Here is a 20,156-nt window from a genome sequence, read left to right on the forward strand (position 1 = left end):
TTTCTGCTGTGAGGGAAGAGACCTGATCGGAATTGCTAGGTGTCTCCATCCTCTTATGATGAGAATATTTAATAAGGCAGAAAACTTGATTTCTAAACTCTTCTTAGCCCAAGAAAGACTGAATTTAGACTTTCTACACTGAGGACAGCTCTCTGACCCCTGGGCCTTAGAGGATTTGGGAGAAAGCCTTCATCCCTCCCTCTGTGGGTTGCTGCACATGGGCATGTAGCATGAGGACCTGGGCACCACAGCGGAGTCTGACTCTTCCTCAGGAGCAGGTTGTCCTGTTCCTCCACAACACTAACCCCTCAGAGAGAGGGACTCAGCCACATCCAGGCCTTCGGGCCACCACAGAGCAGTTGCGCCATTCAGGTGCCTGCCTGTCTGAACATGACGGCTTTGGGGAGCGAGAGTTACCTGTCTCTTGTCTAACATGCTTTTAGACATGAATAGGTGACTTCAATAAGCACCCAGGAAATTTTCAAGTGTAGGATAGAGACACCTTGCAGTGTACAAAGGAGACAGACTGGATTATTTTCTAAGCCTTAGGCTTTAGGCACCTAAGTCTGAATTTAAGCAGGCCGGATCCTGCACAGAACTAACTATTAAGTGCTCATGCTCCTCTTCCAGGCCTTTCATAGCTCCTTGCCTATCGGCTCTCCTCGCTTAAGTTCCTCTCCTCCTAACACAATGGCACCAAAAATGTTGACCAAAATATTTTCAGAGTGGTATTTAGTCAAATATCCCACTATGACAAAGATGAAGCATCTCAGAAGAACAGGAACACTTCAACGGAGTTTCGCTTGAGACCAAAATGAAAACCCCCAAAACGGATACCTGAGGTCTTTGATCTCAAACTGGGCGTTTCAACACCACTCACTTTCACAAAAGCATTTGAAAGGGGCTTCTTTGTATTTCATTCCTACAAAAGATACAGAGAGACTTCAAAAACCTCAAGAATTTTCCATGGGATGGAATGGGTGTTCTTCATCCAGTTCTGCTCTAACACTTCCCAGGAAAGGGGCTCAGGTATGTGCATTTCATGTCAACCACAATGGCCATTCAAGAAAGAGTAACTGGAAGCATGATGCATGTTCTCCTCATTTTCATTCCAAAAATCACAATAAAATAGCTAAGAATTCACTGAACATTTTGCCTAATTATCCTAAAAATCCAAAAGAAAAAAATAATATTCACTGTATTAAAACGTATTTCATGATGACAAAGTGTCCAGGAACCTCTTGTATCAATTGCTCTGCCTACACATGTCCAATTAGTCTTTAAATAGTTTACTTCAAGCTTTTCTATAAGGAATAGTCTAGCCTGGTTTATGTCTCTTTAAAAGACACTTAGTAGACATTTTGTGCGAGTAATTATTGGAGTCGCAGTAGAAGAAAGAAAAAAAAAAAGGCTATCTTCTAACTCCATTACTGTACACTAATATATCTTTCCTGGCATTTACTGTCAGGACTCAGTTTTGCTTATGGTCAATTTAGTTCAAATAATTTAGTCTCCTATTGGCTGAGAACTTTTGAAACTTAAGAATATCTCACAGTCCCTCTGTTGCATGATGATTTCCACCACTTTAATCTGTTTAATCAATCAATCAATCAATCACAAGAACTATAGACTATTCTGAAAAATAAATCATTTACTTTGGAAATTGACATGATCAGAGTCAAATGTGTGAATAAGATTCAGAATATGTTGCCTTTGCATGATGTGCACTCTCAGGTGCAAAGAAAGAATTTCCATTTTCTATCTACCTTTCGGCCTTCCACATTTTTTGAATGTAATTTGCACTTGAGATCAGGACAGAGTGTAGGTTGATGCCACGATTTTTTCCTTTTAAACAGATTTCGTGTTATTCTTCTGCCAGGTGGGCCCTTGTGTTACTCTCTCAGTTCCTCACTACACTGCAGCCAGTTCATACAGTCGTATGAGGTTACTGTCAATATAATGTAAGTGTTTCATTTCAAGTCTCCTGAACTTATTCATCTGCTGAGTCATCAATGCTTTGTGCTTGCTTGTATCTGAGTGACCCTCTAATGCTAATGAATTACATGATGGATTATTTCAACCCAAAAGGGTGCAGCTGGATTCCAAGTAAAAATTTTTTATAGCTTCAAGTCAAAGATGATGCTGAAATAGATTGTGTCTCATGTACTGTTGATTTATTGTAAAAAGATTTTTCACATGAAGTAGTGAATTGGTTGTATTTTGGAATGAGGACAAGGAAACAAATTGAGTGGAAGGAATTCGTAAGAAATGACTCTATCAAAACTATTAAAGACAAATAATTTTACTTGAGGGGAAAAAAAAAAAGATAAGAAAAAAAGAAGGTCAGACTTAAACTAATTGGCACAATTTGATAGCCCCTTCCTTCCCTTGTAGAAGGGAGTCATGCATCAGGCCAGAGAGGCCTCTGGGCCTGCTGAGCACACTCAGACCCAACCGCAGCAATGGGTCTCACTCCTGTAGGTGCCCCAGCCCCACGCCTGGAGCTGCCCCAGCTGGGACCACTGCAGAAGAAGCGTTCTGAAATGATTTCTACATCCTCCTTCGATTCTGATAGCACTGTGTATTTAAATTACGCGCACACAACCAAAAGGGATTACCGTGAATGATGCTCGGCAAGCGTCTGAGAAGGGCGGTCGTATAAAGACTTCATCAATTTTAGTATCCTCAGATAGTTTGCATTAAAACAAAGAAATGGATGGATGTCACTGATTGAAGGAATCACTTCCAGCAGTGAAATATGAGAAGGCAGCAACTGAAAAGGTGCTGTAAGTTTTTGAGGATTTTCATGCTGCGCAGAGCTGAGCTGGATATCTGAACATGTCATAGTTTGCAAAGCAAAGGGATAATTCCCATTGACAATGCCATCTTTTTGGTAGGATACAGTCAGCCTAAAGGGGAAAAAAAAATCAAGAATACCCATTTGATAATTCTGACAGAAAAATCTGTCGAATATGAAAGACTGAGGTTAAAATTGAAAAATGAAAATGAACAGTGAGGTACAAAAAGCCAGGTGTCTCCCCCAAAAGAGCAAAAATAAATGGTAGCTTCTTCAAGTGTCAAGTCTTTGCAGCCGAGGCATTTTGTTTGATGTTTATGCAACAGGTAGGAGGGTTATAATCCATGTCGAGTGCTCCTAGTGCCACCTCGACTACTAACAGAACTGGATCAGTAGCATGGCTGCGGTTTAACATTGGCAAGCCTGGAAAGCGAAAGAAATTTTTAGGTTCGTTAGAAGATAGTCCAATTCCTGTAGAACACTACTTCTGAGCCCTTGAGAAATGCTGCTGTTATTTCACCTGATCAAAGGACCTTGCTTTCAGGAGGAAATAGCAGGTGAATGACTCTACTCCCACCTCATGCGAGTGACTCCATTAGCAGCAGTGAAATTTCTCCTCCTTCATGAGCAGATGCAAGGTGAGATTTCTGGGAGGAAAGCAGCTCAAAGGCTGTGTTATCTCCTTTGCTTAAGCCCCAACATCAGAGACAAGCTGCTCTAACATGATGAACTGAAAAAATAAAACAGATGCTTCTGGTCTAGAAGGTGCAAAAAGCAACTATGCACCAAAGGAAGTCATTTTTATCCTCAGTTCAGGTGCCAGCACCTGACTTCTTGCTGTTATTCAGGATATAACTCACAAAAGAAAATTTTTTAAAAACCCCTCTGCATTGCAAGGAAGTGCTGTGGACAGAAGCTTAATCTGTCCATCAGTGAGGTACAGTATCTAGCATGTAACTTGTCCTTTCCTCCTACTCCCATGGATCAATGCATACTTCTAGTTATTTGTGAGATTAAAGATCATGCCATTAGCAGAAGGCATTCATGACAAATGGGTCAGGCATTTGACTTTCCCAGAAGAGTAGATGTTGATTTTTGCTCTAGCTCCAGCAAATTAGTGATTAACTGGAAGCTATTCAGAGTTCCATTGCCAAGGTGGGTCAAAAGCACTAAACAAGGTCTTGTGAACATCTTTTCTCTCTCTTATTAAAAGAAAAAAATGCGCATCCAGGAAAGCAGCCACAATTCATTCTGATTACTTAATTTCTGTCTCTGTTCCCTTGTCACAGGTTAGGGGTATTTGATTTCCATTCAGAGGGGTCAGAGAGTGCTGTCAAAGCAGAGCTGTGTCATGGGATTAAACCCAGAATGAAATTCAGGTGTGTATTCACCTAACACTGCCTCCAGCTTCTGGCAATCGGGTCTACCAGGAGCTGAACAGAAGGAAATGCACAATCACTGCACCAGGGCAAGCATAAGCCTCTGTGACCCCACGCCCACTTGTTCAGGGTCTGACCAGAGAGATCCCCAGTTTTCTCGTTCTCCAGCTGTCTCATTCTCTCCTGGGCAGAAGGAGGCTGCTCCCTCTGCGACTATGCTGGTAATGTTGTGAGATGTAGATACAGCTCTTTCAAAATTGCACAAAAAAATTCGGAGGGTTGAAATGTAAGGGGAGAATTCAGGACTCATGAGAATTACCCTTCATTCTGCCACTCCTGTCTTGTAAGCAGTCTCTGCCTCAGTTCTTCTCCCACACCTCTAGACAAGTCTGAGGGCTCGTTTGTCTTCCAGGGATGTTTTAAGATGTAATGGATGTTTCATTATATAGTACTCTAAGCCTTTTGGATGAAAGGACTAATGTAAACTCAAAGAATTTACTAATGAAAACCATTAATAATGAATGTAATTACAGAGCTTTTGTAATGATTCAAAAACTTCAGAATATTTCAACGTCTGCATTATCTATGTATGATTTTAAAACAGAAGAAGATAACAGAATTTTTACAGAGATCTGTAAAAGGGATCAGTTCTACATGATTATCAAAAAAGTAATTTCTTCTGGGACAAAAAAAAAATATCCTGGGAGTTGGGAAAAAAGGAATGGGAACAAATCTTTAAGATGTAATATCAATTTCTAGGTCATAAAAAACCCACACAGAAATTTGCACATTTTATGATTGGAGGTGGGGGCAGCAGTATAGCTAGCTCCAAAAGAGTCAAAACCAGATACAGATTAATGCACTGAACACCACAAGGAAAAAAACGAACAAAAATCCCCACCAACAAACGAACCCCCCAAAACATTAGAAACAGAACAGTAGAGAAGAAAGTGGATAAAACAGCAAAAGGAGATTACTTCTAATGTAAAATAAGAAGAAAATAAGAAATGTCACATAAACCAAATAATGTATAATCAGAGAACTTTATACCCCATTTTATATTCCTTTGTACATCATTGCGTTTTTCTTACATACAAATGTTGAACATTCAACAATATGAACGCATGCAAGGGTGTCACTCCTCCTTGGAAATCTCACAGGTGCAGTTTCCTTGACTTTTCCAAGTTATTTCTCCCTTTGAGATGAAGTGGTTTGCATTTTTCTAACCACTGCATAGATCATGAGTCAAGTCTCACTAAATAAGCATCCAGCAGCATCTGATACCAAGAACTGAACAATTAACCGGCCCATTTCTTCTTCTCCATCACCTTTCCTGGCACCACCACCTTTACATATTCCCTGATAAATCAGAGCTCTTTAGGGAACAAGCGACCCCCCAACACAGTTTTCTCACAACAAGCCTCTAAGATATAAGGTTTTAATGGTATATTCCCTGCCTTTCTTGTCAGGACCCTATATTCTAGGCAGATTTTTCACCTCTGTTGATGCATGCTAAAAGTAGTAGTAAAATGTAAGCAAGAACAAGAAAAATGAGAAGAGTCACAAAAGCTTTAATCAACACTTGCACGTTGCAAATAATAAAACAATTGCTTCCATCAGAATTCAGTGCTGCAGTCTGCCTTCAACAAAAACTTGAGTTAAAATTACCAAACCAGACCTCAGTCATACTAAACCTTCAGCAGACAATGTTACTAATCACTAGACATCTAATGGATTTTACTTTAGTCTGCAAAAAAGGTCTGATTTTGCCCTACTTAATATTGAAACAGTTTTAAAATTAACACCAGTATATAATGACTCCCACAAGATTTTACAAAAGGTCGTGATCCGTTGCTTGTATTCAACACAAGTATTCACTAGAGAAACATAAGTTGATATGCTTGCTTGATGTTCACGAAGCATTTTGAAGATGAAAAGTATCATGTGCTAAATATTAAGCTAGTTTGACCATCTTCTCATTACACTACAGATAGACATTCTGCCAGAACAAGAAAAACAAGGCACAAAGCTGGTCTGGTGAGGATCCTGTTTTGCCTTTGAAAAAATGTGAAAATAATTGATAGTTTCAATAATAGATAGTTTCAAAGTATTAAGCATTCCTTTGCTCACTGCTTCAAAGGGGTCCCCAAATACCTAGAAATAGAACTACGTTCCTTTTCATGTTTGATAGGAAAAAGTATTAAAAAGACTCTTAAAAATACAAATAAAGAGATCTATCCACTTTTTGATCCACCTTTATCTAAAATTGAAGTAGAAATTCGAGTGCTTTACTTGTCCCCCTGTAATGAAAAGCCTCACCAAAAGACTCTGATGTGGAACTAATTTGCATTCTGAATATACTGAATGGACTACAGAGACTATAGTAACCTTTAGAGAATCTTTGCTTGCCTTAAAAAAGTAATTCATACTCTATCTCCTTTTACAGAAAATGAAAGGCTGAAAGATGTAAATTAGACAAAACAAACAAACCTTTCATAGTATATTATGAGCTCCAGGTCTCCTGTGCATTTACTAAAATTTGAGTAACTCCTCTTCCAATTTCAAGCACAGTAAATTTGGGCCATTTGACAAATGCCTTATTACCATTTTATTTAACTGTTGCTCCATACAGAAGCATATTTCAAGGAGAGATGCATCGAGAAACAACTCCTTCAAACTTGTTTTTCTCTTCCTTACCCTCTCCCCTATGCCATCAAATGGATGATAGGTTTTTTTATTATCTAAAACTCCCATTATTTCCAGCCTGGCTAACTGACTTTTAGCTTACACTGGCCCTTCTCAACAGGCTTTAGCAGCATCTTCAAAGTCATAAGCAGAATTAAGCTCCTACTCACCCCATGAAAGCAGAGAGCTGGGGAAAAGAGAAACATCCTCTAAAAACCCCAATGAAGGAACTGGGGAAAAATATAGAGTTGCGTCATGTGAGAGACAGTGAGCCTTTCTGAAGGCTCAGCTCACGTGGAAGGTGTCTGTTGGACACCAGAATTCTCTTAGCTTCAGTGTTCATGAGCTTATTCATTAGAGGGCAATCAAGTTAACTTCAAAAGCAGTGACATAGTAATTTGATAACAATTCTTTATCCCCATCCTGCAGCATCATTAAAATTACCTGACTTTTACCTACGCAAGCTACCTATCTTTCTTTATTTCCCCTTGTCCTTATAACGACTCTATCAGTCCTACATAACCATGCCGTATTGCTCCTCCAAACCCCCCAAATCCTCGGCTGCTTTGCCCTTCTATCTCCTTCTACACAAGTTTCTCTGTGGACCGAAGGTAAAGACAGCATCCATTATCATTGGCTACAGAAAGACCAGCCACTTCCAGACATGCTTCACAGATCTCCACCTCAAAGGAGTGCTGTGTGAGGTGGAGTTTATCCTCCTGCCCTGAAAGACCGACATCTGCTTGTGCAGGAGACAGGTGGCCTCACACCTTTCATTTCCCATGGTTAAGGCTGTGGTGGAGCCACATTAGCCCTTTTTCAAACACACCCAGTAGAGCATTACTCCAAGCACTTGAATGGACAATTTAGTCATCAGGACTTGCTAACTGGAGGCAAGGGTTGGAGCTGGAGACATCTATGAGTCTTTTCTTGTTATCACCAGCTGAGGAGAGACACTTGCAAACCTCCCTTGACTGCTGACAGCTGACACTGAAGACAAAATTACATAATAAAACCAGAAGTTAGCAGTAATCTGTGGCTATATTTACTATGTTAACACAGTGGAAACAAAAAGCCCATCTCTACATCGGGCCCACCAAAAGATAAAGTCTCACACAGGCACCGCATTTAAGCTGGTTTGTGTTATCTACCTGACAAAACCTTTATTAAACCTAGGAGGATCCATCTGAACTTTCAGCACTCGAACAACTGATTCAAGGATGCAGCACTCACAAAAGTGGGAAACTAGAGTGACTCTGCATTATTCATTCAGATTATTTGTTTTAAAGGGATGTTTTACACTGAAGAAGGAAGGATTCTTAACGTGTGGTCTTCATGCTCTAGGATTGCACCAACACTATTATCCTAGAATCAGAGGGGGGAAAAGGGCCGTGAGAGGCCATCCAGCCCTCCCCTTGCCCGAAGGTATAATCGACTAGATCTAAACTATTCCCGAATGATGTTTATCTAGCCTGCTTTCAGAAACAAGCTCTCCCAGCACAAGCTCTCTCTCCACAAGCTCCCCCAGCAATTCAGCTGAATGCTTCAGTGTGATTTGTTCTCTTCAGAGCACACAGGAGGGACAGGCTATTGCCTTTATCTTAGTAACTGTCTTTTATGTGCAGGTTTCGTTATGCTTCCCGCTTCTCTTTTAGCAACTGAATATGCTCCACTCTTTCTACATTTTTCCGTCTACACTTCTCATGGTTTTCATTGTTCTACTCTGAATTTTACTGATTCATATCTGCTAACCGCAGTGTGCAAAACTGGACACAGGACTTCTTTGGGGATTGTAAGACTTCTGTTGAAGTCACCAAGGAAGTGAGGTTTGCTCTGGGGCGGTGCATGTGAGAGCCATGGAAGGGGTGCAGGCAGGCTGTGGAGACCAGGCAGCACCGAAACCCAGGAAACCTTCCATTCTGCTGTAGCGAGGATGAATGTCATCACCTTGACGAAATGATATTTCATTAATGGAAAGATATTTCCAAACACTCCTGCAATAGCAATCACAGGTTCTATAATATAGAAAACAAGCAAGCATGCAAGCAAAACAAAAAAAGAGAGAGGCTTAGTTTTTGTTTCCCTGAAAAGCAGGCAGAGATCCCACAAGGTACGTAAAAGCTTTCAGTGTTATATATTAATTTTACACAGAAGGCAGTCAGACTGCAGCCCACAAGGACACTGAATTTCAATAGGAATTAGGCACCAAATTACCTTTGAAGACCTGGGCTTTAATAACTGCTGTTACAGAAAGCAGCGTAAAACCTGCTGAGGAGTAGCTAATGCCCAGTAGGAGTTTTGCAGACACTCAGCAATCACTGCCTCTGCTCTGAGGAGCACACGATAGAAGATTGGACGCAAAAAAAGGAGTGAAGCAGAAGTTGAACAGTGTCTGCCTGCATTGCTAAGTAAGAACAGACCTGTAAAATGTAAACACATTGAAATACTAATTAAAGTCACAGACCTCTATCAAATACCTAGCAAGATCCACAAATCCTAGCATATTAGATCCCACATTTTGGGATCAAAGCTGACGTCTCATACAGGTCACAGGAGTTCGTGTAGATGCCTTACCTGTCATCCAGTTCCTCCATCATGTTAGCAATGTGATTTTTCTTACTGTGAAACTGTGGCAGAGGGCTTAGATCAGTGCCAGATTAACAGAGTTAAATTAGTGTGGTTATGCATTGTGTCCTGAAAATGACTGAGTGTTGTTTTAATATTTTAATTTTAGTAAAAACACAGACTGGCAGGGAAAAAAACCACAAGCCTGTCATCCTGGTAATGCTTCACATTGCCTCATTTACTGGTAGTACTTTGCAAGAGGGCACACCTTACGGAAGCCTGAGAATTTTGGAATGGAGGGAATGACTAATTCCAAGTTGAAAAAATCTGCTACATTGCATCTCATTTTCCATTAGTTTCCTGAAACAGAAAAGACGAAAAAATCAGAGGGAAAAAAAAATTAAGATACTGACGGAAATTTATAAAAATACTCTAAATGCCACCAAGTTTTAGAGAACATATTTTAAAAAATGAAGATAGTAGATATAGTAGAAACATGACAGAAAATGTCATCATCAGCAGATACATAATAATAATGCCATCATGTCTCTGCATTACTCTCACAGTCCTGCCAAAGGACTCTTCTTGCTCATTATTTAAAAACATCTTTGTACTTAAGCATTAAAACACCAAAACTGCCACTTTCGAGCAAAGACTCCAGCAAGTCCATTTTCATGTTGTTAACGTGTCACAGCCTGGTTTAAGGGAAAATGCACTAAACAGCCACCAGGTAATCCGCTTGCAGAGGAAATTCTCCCTCACTCCTAAAACAATGAGGGTCTTTAAAGCATGGTTTATACGCATTTTAAATTGGTTTTAATCCTTGCTGTTATGGCTCTGAAGGCTATAATTAGCTGTATATACTCAATCAGCTTTGAATTCTGCCTGTCTAATCAATCAGACAATACGCATTTGTTATTGTAGTCTCGTATACATATCCCTCCATTCTCAAAGTTCAGTCATACCCCTCAAAAAACATTTGTGTTTTATATAACTCAGCAGAAAAAATATACAGGTTTGTCATGTGAAGTTTACATATTTCAGCACAATGAACACAAACCTTAAGTCCAAATTATGCACACTAAGCGACCTGAAAAAAAGTCCACACTGTGTTTTCAGTGAGACTTGTTGAAAAGAGGGAAACAGAACAAGTGCTTTACAGAGGCATTGCTTCCTTTAATAATTTGTGCCACATAAAGAATACTTTTCACACTAGGTCATTCAAGAGAGATTTTGGTGGAATGTGATCATTCAGTTTATGCAGCAAAACCAAGCTGCCACGATTTAATTCTGCTGTGTGGTCCATTTTTATATTGTACACCCATCAGTTGCTGAAGCATAGCTCCTGCTAAGCTGAAAGCATAAAAGAAAGAGTCTGGGGTCGCTTCTGAAAAGCCTGAAAATGTTTTATTCATGTATTGGTAGCACATATATTGCAGGGAGTATTGCTGTATTCAAGAGAGAATTGAATGACCCTTCATAGGTGAAATTTTGTCAGTTTAGGATTTTAGTTGGGTTGTATAAAATTAATCATGTTTTTTCTTCAGCTACAGGTCATTCATTCCAACCATTTTGATGAAGACTAAACCAGAGCAATTATGCATTCATGAGCAGGATGCTGAGGGCTTCACTTGGAAAACCGAAGACTGATAACCAAAGAAAGGATCAAGTATCTTTCCCGAGGCTACTACATAATGATCAAAACACCACATCTTAAAGCACGTATTGCAGAAAGCCTAGTGCTGCTCTTTAAACTGCTGCAGGTAAAACAGTGGATTTAAAATAACCAGCCTCTTCATCTGTTGGAGCACGGTGGACCTGTGCAGTGCATAAACTGTAATGTGTGCTTTATAATGAAGAGCTTTGCGCTGCTAAGAGGCAGAGCTGACAGATCCTATTTCAAAGTTATCTTTAATGCAAAAACAAGAAACGTTCCCAATTGTATCCATTACAATTAATTTGCTGGATGACAAAGCCTGCTACCTAAATCATCTCAGCCACCTATGGGAAATCAAATCTCTATGAAGCCTGAATGCACACAAAGTACAAATCACTCCAAACTGCCTCTAATATATGCATGTTTGTATACGTCCTCGCTTTCACATGCAAGGTGCCACTGTGAGCTCTGCTGTGGAGCCTGATGTAGCCCAAGTGCCGGGAAATGCTGACTTGGAAAGACGGGTGACAAAGAGCCAGGCCCTTCTAGAGTTCATTCTCCTAAGCCCTTCCACAGGCCAACAGGCTGCATAAGAACTACTCTCAGGAGAAATGACGCCATATGAAATACTGTACTAATGACATTAGGGAGCACGCTGCTGTCTCGAGCTAGCTTGAGAGTAGTTGTATTGTACAGGCAAATCCTAAGTGTTTGAGGGATTAGGCTAAAAGCTGGGAATGGCTTGTCCAAATAGTCCCAAGTTCATTTGAAAAGACATTTATTGAGACATTAATAACATCATGTCTCCCAGCAGACAAAGTGGGGCCATCCTTAGCATGATAGAGCAGCACCACACACGCTGCCCTTCACACAGGGAGGAAGGCTCAGGGTAGGTGATTTCATCCTGCTGAAAACAAGGAAGCCACTAGCAGAACCCTACAGGAATAACTACATTGGATCTGGCCCAAAACCCTTCACCTTGTGGAGATTTTTGTTGAATGGAAGTTGTTCATCCAAAGTCCCTGCAGATTTCTAAACCAGCTGAAAACTGCAGTGTGAAAAAACTTAAGGGCTATTCAGAATATGATGTTGTGAAGGAAGGAGCAGTAGGCTGCACACAAACTTTAAGTGCTCGTTTTAGGCTATTTCATTCAAATAACACTATACTTTATTCAGGACATACGTGGCTAGCATATGTTTACAACGAAAGCAGTACCATGCATCAAACAGAAGCGGAATTGTTTCAGAGTCATTGCAGTATATGTTATCCAGACATACTCCAGCTGGGCAGACTCATGAGAGGCATATGTAAAAAAAAAAAAAAAAAAAAACACACCACACACACCACACTGGTTCCACTTATTATTTTAAAAAATTAAATAGCCCTGAAGTGCATAGGCTCCATTCTCCTCCTTTCCCTCCCACCTTCCCATTTTGTTAAATAAATCCATCCCATCCTCTTTCCCTGAGTGGATTTCTTTATCACCAACTGCATTGTTCTGTGATGGAATGGAACAGAACAAAGGTTACTAGATTATTTTTCTAAAATCACTCATCTGGTATAGTAAAAACTCAAAAATTCGAGAAAATTTAAATATGCTTAGATGCTGTTAAAAAAAAAAGCAATCTGGCCCTATTTCTTAAAAAAAAAAAAAACACTGCCACAAATTAAGCCTCTTATTCCAATTCATCTGAATATTTAGCAAAACTTCAAACAAATACCTATACTTCATTTATTTATTGGCACATCATAGAATTAAGAACCATTGTCGCAGCCTTTCTTGTTCTTCATGTGTCTTTGGAGAGAGTCTCTCTATTTTCAGTTTTATGTTTTTGTTAACAAAAGATACACAGTCAGGTAACAGATTGGTGTAATATTTTCTCTTCATGCTTTCTGCCGGAGCATTCCGAGAAAAGCTAAACCAGGGAAACAATGTGCTCCGATACTCCCTGCAGATTCCAAGACCCATTCAAACGGTGAGCTTTGATAAACTCATCCCGCTCCCCGGGTTTGTTCGGCCTACTGGAAAAGCAAAAAGAACACAATCAAAGGGCTGCCGTGCTGCCCTCCCTCCCGAGCCTCAGGAGGCCTTGCCAGGGGACTCTTTCCCACTGGAAAATGTAGGAGACAGCACACCTCAGCAGCCAGGCATTTTTAAATGCCTCTCTCCACATCTAGGGAGTAAAGGTAATCACTCAGAATATCCTTGAGCCTTTAAGGGTTATTAGAAAGGAATGTACCTGAAAAACAAAGTCACAAGTTTGGAATGTCATTAACTGTAACTATTTGGTTTTGAATTCACATCCAGTCAGGTTTTTTTTGCTTTTCAGCAAAATATTTCACAAATTCCTACTTCTTCCAGCCCCTGTCCTTCATCAAGTACAGTGAAACTTGAATTATTAGGATATTCTTATTAATAGAGTCTATGTGAGTCGGAGACCTCAGGCAATTAATTCACATACTTGATAAGCAGAAGTTGCAAAACAGCTTTAGCCACCGTGAGGAAAATAACTCATTGCCATAGTAAGAAACAAAGAAAAACTCTGTTTAAGCACTATTTATGTAAAATGAAAGTATAATACTTTGAAAGGGAAGAGGCTGTAAAAAGTATGGAAACCTTACTACAGTTACTAGAGATGTTAATCAAGTCTCACTGATACCAGAGTAGAATTCAGACTCCCAGTGTTACTAAACCTTACAGAGAAATAAGACTAATTACACTTCAGCTTTTCTACAACTTGAGGTTTTTAATCACATATACTGTCTTGCTTAACAGTTCATTCACTTTATGCAGGCAAATTACAAGTTTCTGTAGAAGAGTCTGGAAGTGCATCTAGAATGCCTGTCCACTGTTTACAGTTGGGTTTTTTTCCAATGAAAATCAGTAGCTAATAAATCAAAGCATAATTACACAAACACAAAAATACAATCATTAACATTTTACTGGATACAAATGATAAGCATAAGGAAATGTCCACATACACTCCCTGGCATGAATTTGTGTTAGTTTGCTATTAATATATGGTACTTTGTATTGGTGGTAATGTGACTGAAAGACAGATGCTTATTAAAAAAAAAATTAGAGAGCCACTCATGCTTGACATGATCTTATACTGAGATAAATATCTATACAGTGATATGACCCTGCATACTCACATGTGATCATATCAACATTATTTTTTTTTTTCTGACAAGGTATTATCAAGGTAGTCAAACCTCCTCAAAGCTTGCTTTGATCAAGTACCAGATACTATTACCTAAAGTATTGGATGATACAGAAACAATCTGTGCAAGTGTAGCAATTTTGACTCAGAAAATTTTTAAAAAGTATTTACAAAGGTAACTTTTAAATTCAATGATTAAGACTCCAGTCTTCGTATTCCAAACATCTGATCATTTAATATCTTTTTTTTGGCATTTTGCTCTCCTCTCCCCATTCCTTCTCCCCACCGCAAATATTAGCCCATGTTTAAAGTAAACTATCACAATTAAAACTCTTCAGAAAAAACAGTAAGTTATTCACCTTGTGCCAAAAAAAAAAAAAAAAAGCAGCACTAAAACATTACTCAAAAGATTCCACAAATCCTTCATAATCAAGGAAAGTTCCAGGAGCAAAAAGAACTTATACAACTTGGAGAACTTGGAAGGAGAAGTGAGGGAAAGAGGAGATGGTTGTCTCTTGACTTCTTTTTCTGAACTTCATTTACAAAAAGCTCCTGGTACTTTCCAAATGTTTCCACACCTGCTGGCACATATGGTTTACTATACAATCAATTTAAATAAAACATCAAATTCAAATTCCCACCATAAATAATTCAACTCTTATGAAAACTGGTGGATTTTAGCTATTTCAAAACTAGCCCTGCCTGGCTAGCCATTTGGTTAGAACTCAGAAGTAAAATAAGAGAATTCTTACAAAAATTTGGTTATCTATTTTAGCCTTGTAACAGCTTAATACAAGTTAAATCTAGAAGGAACCCATTTTCATGGATACTTTGTTTCTTCTGTATACATCCTAGTACCCATAGGTTATAACTGTATAGGCTATGCAAGAAACAGAACCACTCAAGCTTTTTCTAGTGGTTCTGTGAGCCAGCTGGCTTTAGTTAATTTAAATGGGGAAAAAAATCTCTTGAAGTCCTTATTCTAAATGGTAGATAAACCCTCTATCCTTTTTTCTTAAGAGTGTTATCATCCATCCTTATTATGACACTGCATCTCTTCTCAGCTTTAAATCAGGGGTTGTCAATACTGCTTCTTTTTGTTTCCATCTCATTTCTCAAATTCCAGCATATCTGGGGAAAGAGCTCATCATTTTACCTCCTTGCCGAAGTCGGTCTTTTCACACTGGTCGGTTTTGGAAAGTCACAATACTGAGTGCTTCTCTAGGTCAGACTGGTACTAATTTGAGTATGGAGTGGAACCAAGCTGGTTTGATGTAGAGTTTGGACTAATTTATTTTCATGCTGGGCTGGAGATCTTGCCATCTCAGATGGCTTCAGGAAACTGAGTGGGGAGTGGTAGCCATTTCCATGCCAGAGTCTCTTAACAGCAAAAATACAGAAGAGAAACTGAGAGAATGAAAAGAAGACTTGTGGTTGAGTGAAGGGAATTTCCGTGTCCCTGAGCAGTGGTATTGTTCACTGAATTTGTGACAGTTGACAGAGAAATGGAACTTGCTGAAGAATTGTTTGAAGGTGTTGGACTTGTTCCATTGGTATTGCAGTAGATCTAGAATGCAGGGGAGAGGGAAAAAAAAAATAACAAAAAGGAGATTTTGTGAGTTTGGTTGATTTTTTTTAATGAGAAGACTGATCAGTAGTAATGAACAATGTGTAGCGCCACTCACAGTATTCAGATACTATACACACAATTGCTCATGCCTCTTTCATTGTGCAGTTAAGGACAAAGACATTTTGAAGTGCGCGCATGGAATTTGTTAAAGAAATAAATCTAACATTTTTCTAAATGTTTTTCTGTTGCTACATAACTACCACTTTATCAATAGTCTGAACTGAAACAAAAGAGAAAATAGAGCAGTAGGTTTCAAAAGACCTCACACCAAAAAAAAAAAAACCCAGCAAATGTAAAATTATGCAAAGACAAATCTTAGTCTTTGCAGACTAAGCCACAAACAAAAGTATGAACAAACAACAGCGAAGAACCTGCTGTTTCTACAGCTGGTTTGGAGATTCCTTTCAAGCAATGGTGGGGCTTATATGAGTGGACTTAATATTTCAGCCTCCCTTGTCTCCTTATCTTGCTGTGGTAGTACTGAACTGCAAAATTTAGCACAATGGAACTCTACTGATTAAATCATAACCTATCCACATGCTATACCAAACAAATATGCAGTGGAAAGACCATGTAATATTAGCAAATTTTTAAAAAGCTGACAGAAAGCAAAAATTTTTTTAAAACTATTTTCTCCCTCATAACTCTACATTATAGGGATAGCACAAAAATTTGCACCCCATGTAACTTCAGTATCAAGCTATTTCCTACACACAGGAAAACTTTCAAAGCTAAGCTGACGTGTTCTTTTCTTCCAGTGAAAAAAACATGTGATATACGAGAATGAAAAACAAGGGCAAGAATCACATATCTGCTCCCCAAAAACACACATAGTTTAGGAAGCTTGGCTTCAACTCTGTGACAACAAAGTTGTATTATACCAGAGCCTTCGGGTAAGCTCTGTCAGACTTTTTTTTTTAAAGAGCAGTTAGTTTAACAAATAATACTCTCTATAAAAGGTGTCCTTATTATCTCATATTTCTAGTGCTGCTGAGAAAATTAATTTTCGTTAGCAGAAAAGACAATTATATTCCCTCAATGCTGAAGCCATGAAGTCAAGGTTAAATTTACTAGGAAATTGCATGAGTATTTTAAGTATTTTCTACTAAAAAAAAAAAAGCATATAATAGAAAAACATCAGCATAGTATAGAGCTTCTGGTAGTTGGGGTTTTTGGCAACCAGCAACATGCTGGAAACAATTTAGGACTGCAGGATAAAAATCGCAGTGTGGAAGTTTCTGTTGAAACCAGTCCAAAAGTGATCAATAATGGATTGTGGAGTTAATAACCCTCAAGCTGGATACAAGGCAAGTCCCAACCTGCCCTGGAATCTCTTCAGTCTTCCTACAACGTCTGAGTCTCTGCTGCCGTTTTACACTTGATTATATATTTTTAAGGTTTTCTTAGTTCCAAACAGAAAGCCTACTTTCTGGTTTGTTTCTTTTGTGTGGGGCGGTTGTTTGGGGTTTTGTGTGTGTGTGTGTAAGAGGAAGGGCTTAGAGCCAAGTTTCCCAACGTCAAGGTAGATGGGACCCCAGACAGATCATCTTAGTGAAGATGTGACAAATACCAGTAACCCAAAGGGTCTGATCCTGCTCTGCCAAGGGGAAAGACAGCACAGACAATGGAGAAAGGATAGTGCCCTTCCTTACAAACAAAGAAGGGAGGCGGGGGAGAAATTAAAACGGTCTCCAGCAATCTCTTTGTTGTTTATTTTTATGATATTGTGTGACTGACCCTTTTCGAAGGATAGTTTATAGGAACAACACATCGATATGGGAGCCTCGCTTGGGGGGGGGCTGCTCACAGAACGGCAAATCGCCTTTGCACCAAGGGCGAGGCTGGGCCGGTACGGTAGCAAGACACTGAGGTCTTGGCTTTAAGACCCTGAACCTCCCGCTCACCCCGAGCCCTAGGATGGGACTATATAGGCTTCGGAGAACACTCGGACCAGGGTCTCGCTGCCCTCCGGCTGTAAAACTCGGAGCTAAATCGGGTTTGGGGGGGGATTGCTCCGCTTCTTTTCGGCGGGAGAACTAACGCGCCTCCGCCACGGCTCAGCGCCTTTCCCTCGAGGATCCCACGGGAAGAAAGGCGGCGAACTCCCAGCTTCACTGTTACAATTCGACCCACGGCACCGCCAGCCCACGGCGGCGGGATCGAGCCCCTCCCCGCCCCATCCTGTCCCCCGCAGGGCTGCGGGCCGAGCCCACCCGCCGGCGGCGCGGCCCCTCCTCAGCCGGGGCTGCCGGGGCTCGTTGCTCCGGCCCCGCCGCCCCCCCGGGGCGGAGGTGGGGGAGCCGCCCGCCACCCACGGCCGCCCGGCGGGGCGCCACGGCGGCCTCCGGGAGGCGGCGGCACATCTGACGGCCACACGGGGCGGCCGGGGAGGGTCTCGGCGCGGCCGCTCTCCCGTCCCTCACGCTCGGGCCGGCGGTGGGGAATCGCCGAGCCGCTCCGAGGCTCACCTGCGTGGGTAGGAGGAGGGCCAGGAGCAGGAGCCCCAGGCCGAGCCGAACCGCCAGCGCCGTCCCCATAGCCCGTCCGCTGCTGTCCTACCGCGGGCTGCGCTGCTGCTGCTGCTACTCCTGCCGCTGTGGCTGCGGGCGAGAAGGATGCGCCGCTCCGCCGCGCCCGGCCTTTTTATGGCAGCGCGGGCTCCCGTGCCGCCCCGCCGCCGCCCTCCCCTCCCCTCCTCCTACCCGCACCTCTGCTCCCGCCCTCCGTGGCCGCCGCCCCGGCAAGTCGTGGTCTCCCCCTCGGCCCGTGTGCCCGCTCCCCCTCCCCGAGCCGGGCCGTGGTGCCCGCGGCGCGCTCGGGTCCGGCCGGCATCGCTTCCACAGACCCCGGAGCTTTGTTCTCCCCGGTTCGGGTCTCGCAGCCCGCGGTGTCTTTGTCTGGTGCCGGCGTCGTGTTGCGGTGCTGAGGGACCGGCACAGGGTGGCAGAGCTTGAGTGGCAGTCACTCTAGAGAAACGCTTATTGCTTATGAAAACATCCGGTTTTTTATTTAAAAAAAAAAAATCAAATAATGGGCGAGAGAAGGAAAGGTAAAGAAGGCTGCGAGTATCTCCACATGGTGGGAACAGTGGGTGAAAGGCTGAGGAGTTAAGATCCCACCTTGTTCAGAGCTGCCTTACCACTAGTGCTCAGGCTTCAGACCACAGGTTGCGATTTCAAGCACTCTTTGAGTCTAAATATTTTATTATTGCCATTATTTCTTAAGAGTAGGAGACCTGTGTAATAAGTGGAACAGCAGGTTCTTCCAGCTGTAGCCTCTGTATGTAGGGTTCCTGCTTCTGGCACAGCAAATACTGTAGTTATATTGTATCTCCTCCCTTAATAGGCTGAAGACAGATAGTGCCAGTGCCTCACCAAAGCAGTCAGGTGCCTCAGTGCACAGACAAATTAACAAAAATAGCCTGTGTCTGCTTTATAAACTACAAAAAGAGACACCGATGTGCTGATTTTATTGTGACAAAGCGGTTATTTCCATTTAAAAGAAGAGGATATTTATATGTCCTGTCAGCTCAGACTAATCAATAGATTTTAAAATTGGCTGTGTTCATGTTTATCTTAGAACAAAGTGTGAGGAGATATCCACATTCAGCACTACCTAACCTATTTGCCATTTCCAGGAGCAGGACTACTTTTCAGGAGTTTCTGAGGGCCATTGCTAGAACTTGGTCCCAAAGCACGTGAAACATGTGCGTGAGCCACAGAACCATATGCTGGGATTTGTGTTAGGCAAAATGTATCATTCTAAACCAAGTCCTACACTAATTGCTTCAGAATGCCTGACGAAGTTATAGATATATTTATTTTTTTCCAGAAATAAAAGCATTTTGCAAGCTGTACCACCCAAAATATCAGTCCTTATTCTATACCTAAATGAAAGATCTTCTGAGAGCTGCATGAAGCCTGAAGCACTCCTGAAGTAACATTTCCCTATTTTTTATAAATCCCTGATCACAGTCTGAGTCCAGTTCCTAACTATTGGAGGCATCGACTTTATATAGACTAACTATGGGAATAGTCATCAAATTGAGAATCGTGTGTTTCTGAATATTCACTGGCTGGCTGCTGAAAGCTGGTTACCAGAAGATGGGTTTTCATGATTATACAGATATAAGAGGAGAAAAAAGGAAACCATGATCGACTCAAGAGAGAGGTGACAAAGATGAAAACATTCCTATCACTGCTCTTCCTTGCAAACAGTTTGCTTTAGTTATCACGATTAAAATGAAATCACAAATGGGAAGGAAGGTCACCTTTTCAC

The 20,156-nt window shown here is 41.1% G+C and overlaps 1 protein-coding gene across 1 annotated transcript; it reads right to left on the bottom strand.

The window, feature by feature from the left end:
- Positions 1-13,848: 13,848 nt before the first annotated feature.
- On the bottom strand, positions 13,849-18,477 carry CD24 (CD24 molecule). The gene is made up of 2 exons (XM_065632278.1): positions 18,347-18,477; positions 13,849-15,815 (listed from the first exon to the last, which is right to left on the bottom strand). Exons 1-2 carry the CDS (start codon positions 18,413-18,415, stop codon positions 15,630-15,632), a joined length of 255 nt encoding a protein of 84 aa, XP_065488350.1. The 5' UTR covers positions 18,416-18,477; the 3' UTR covers positions 13,849-15,629.
- Between the last annotated feature and the right edge of the window lie 1,679 nt (positions 18,478-20,156).

The sequence above is a fragment of the Caloenas nicobarica genome, chromosome 3, assembly GCF_036013445.1.
Source record: "Caloenas nicobarica isolate bCalNic1 chromosome 3, bCalNic1.hap1, whole genome shotgun sequence".
NCBI lineage: Eukaryota > Metazoa > Chordata > Aves > Columbiformes > Columbidae > Caloenas > Caloenas nicobarica.

Bases quoted from the DNA above. Each gene is read 5' to 3' on its own strand.
- CD24 (XM_065632278.1), bottom strand. From the start codon at position 18,415: ATGGGGACGGCGCTGGCGGTTCGGCTCGGCCTGGGGCTCCTGCTCCTG. The intron at 15,816-18,346 runs GTGAGCCTCGGA...CCTGCATTCTAG, and splicing joins CCCTCCTCCTACCCACGCAG to ATCTACTGCAATACCAATGG.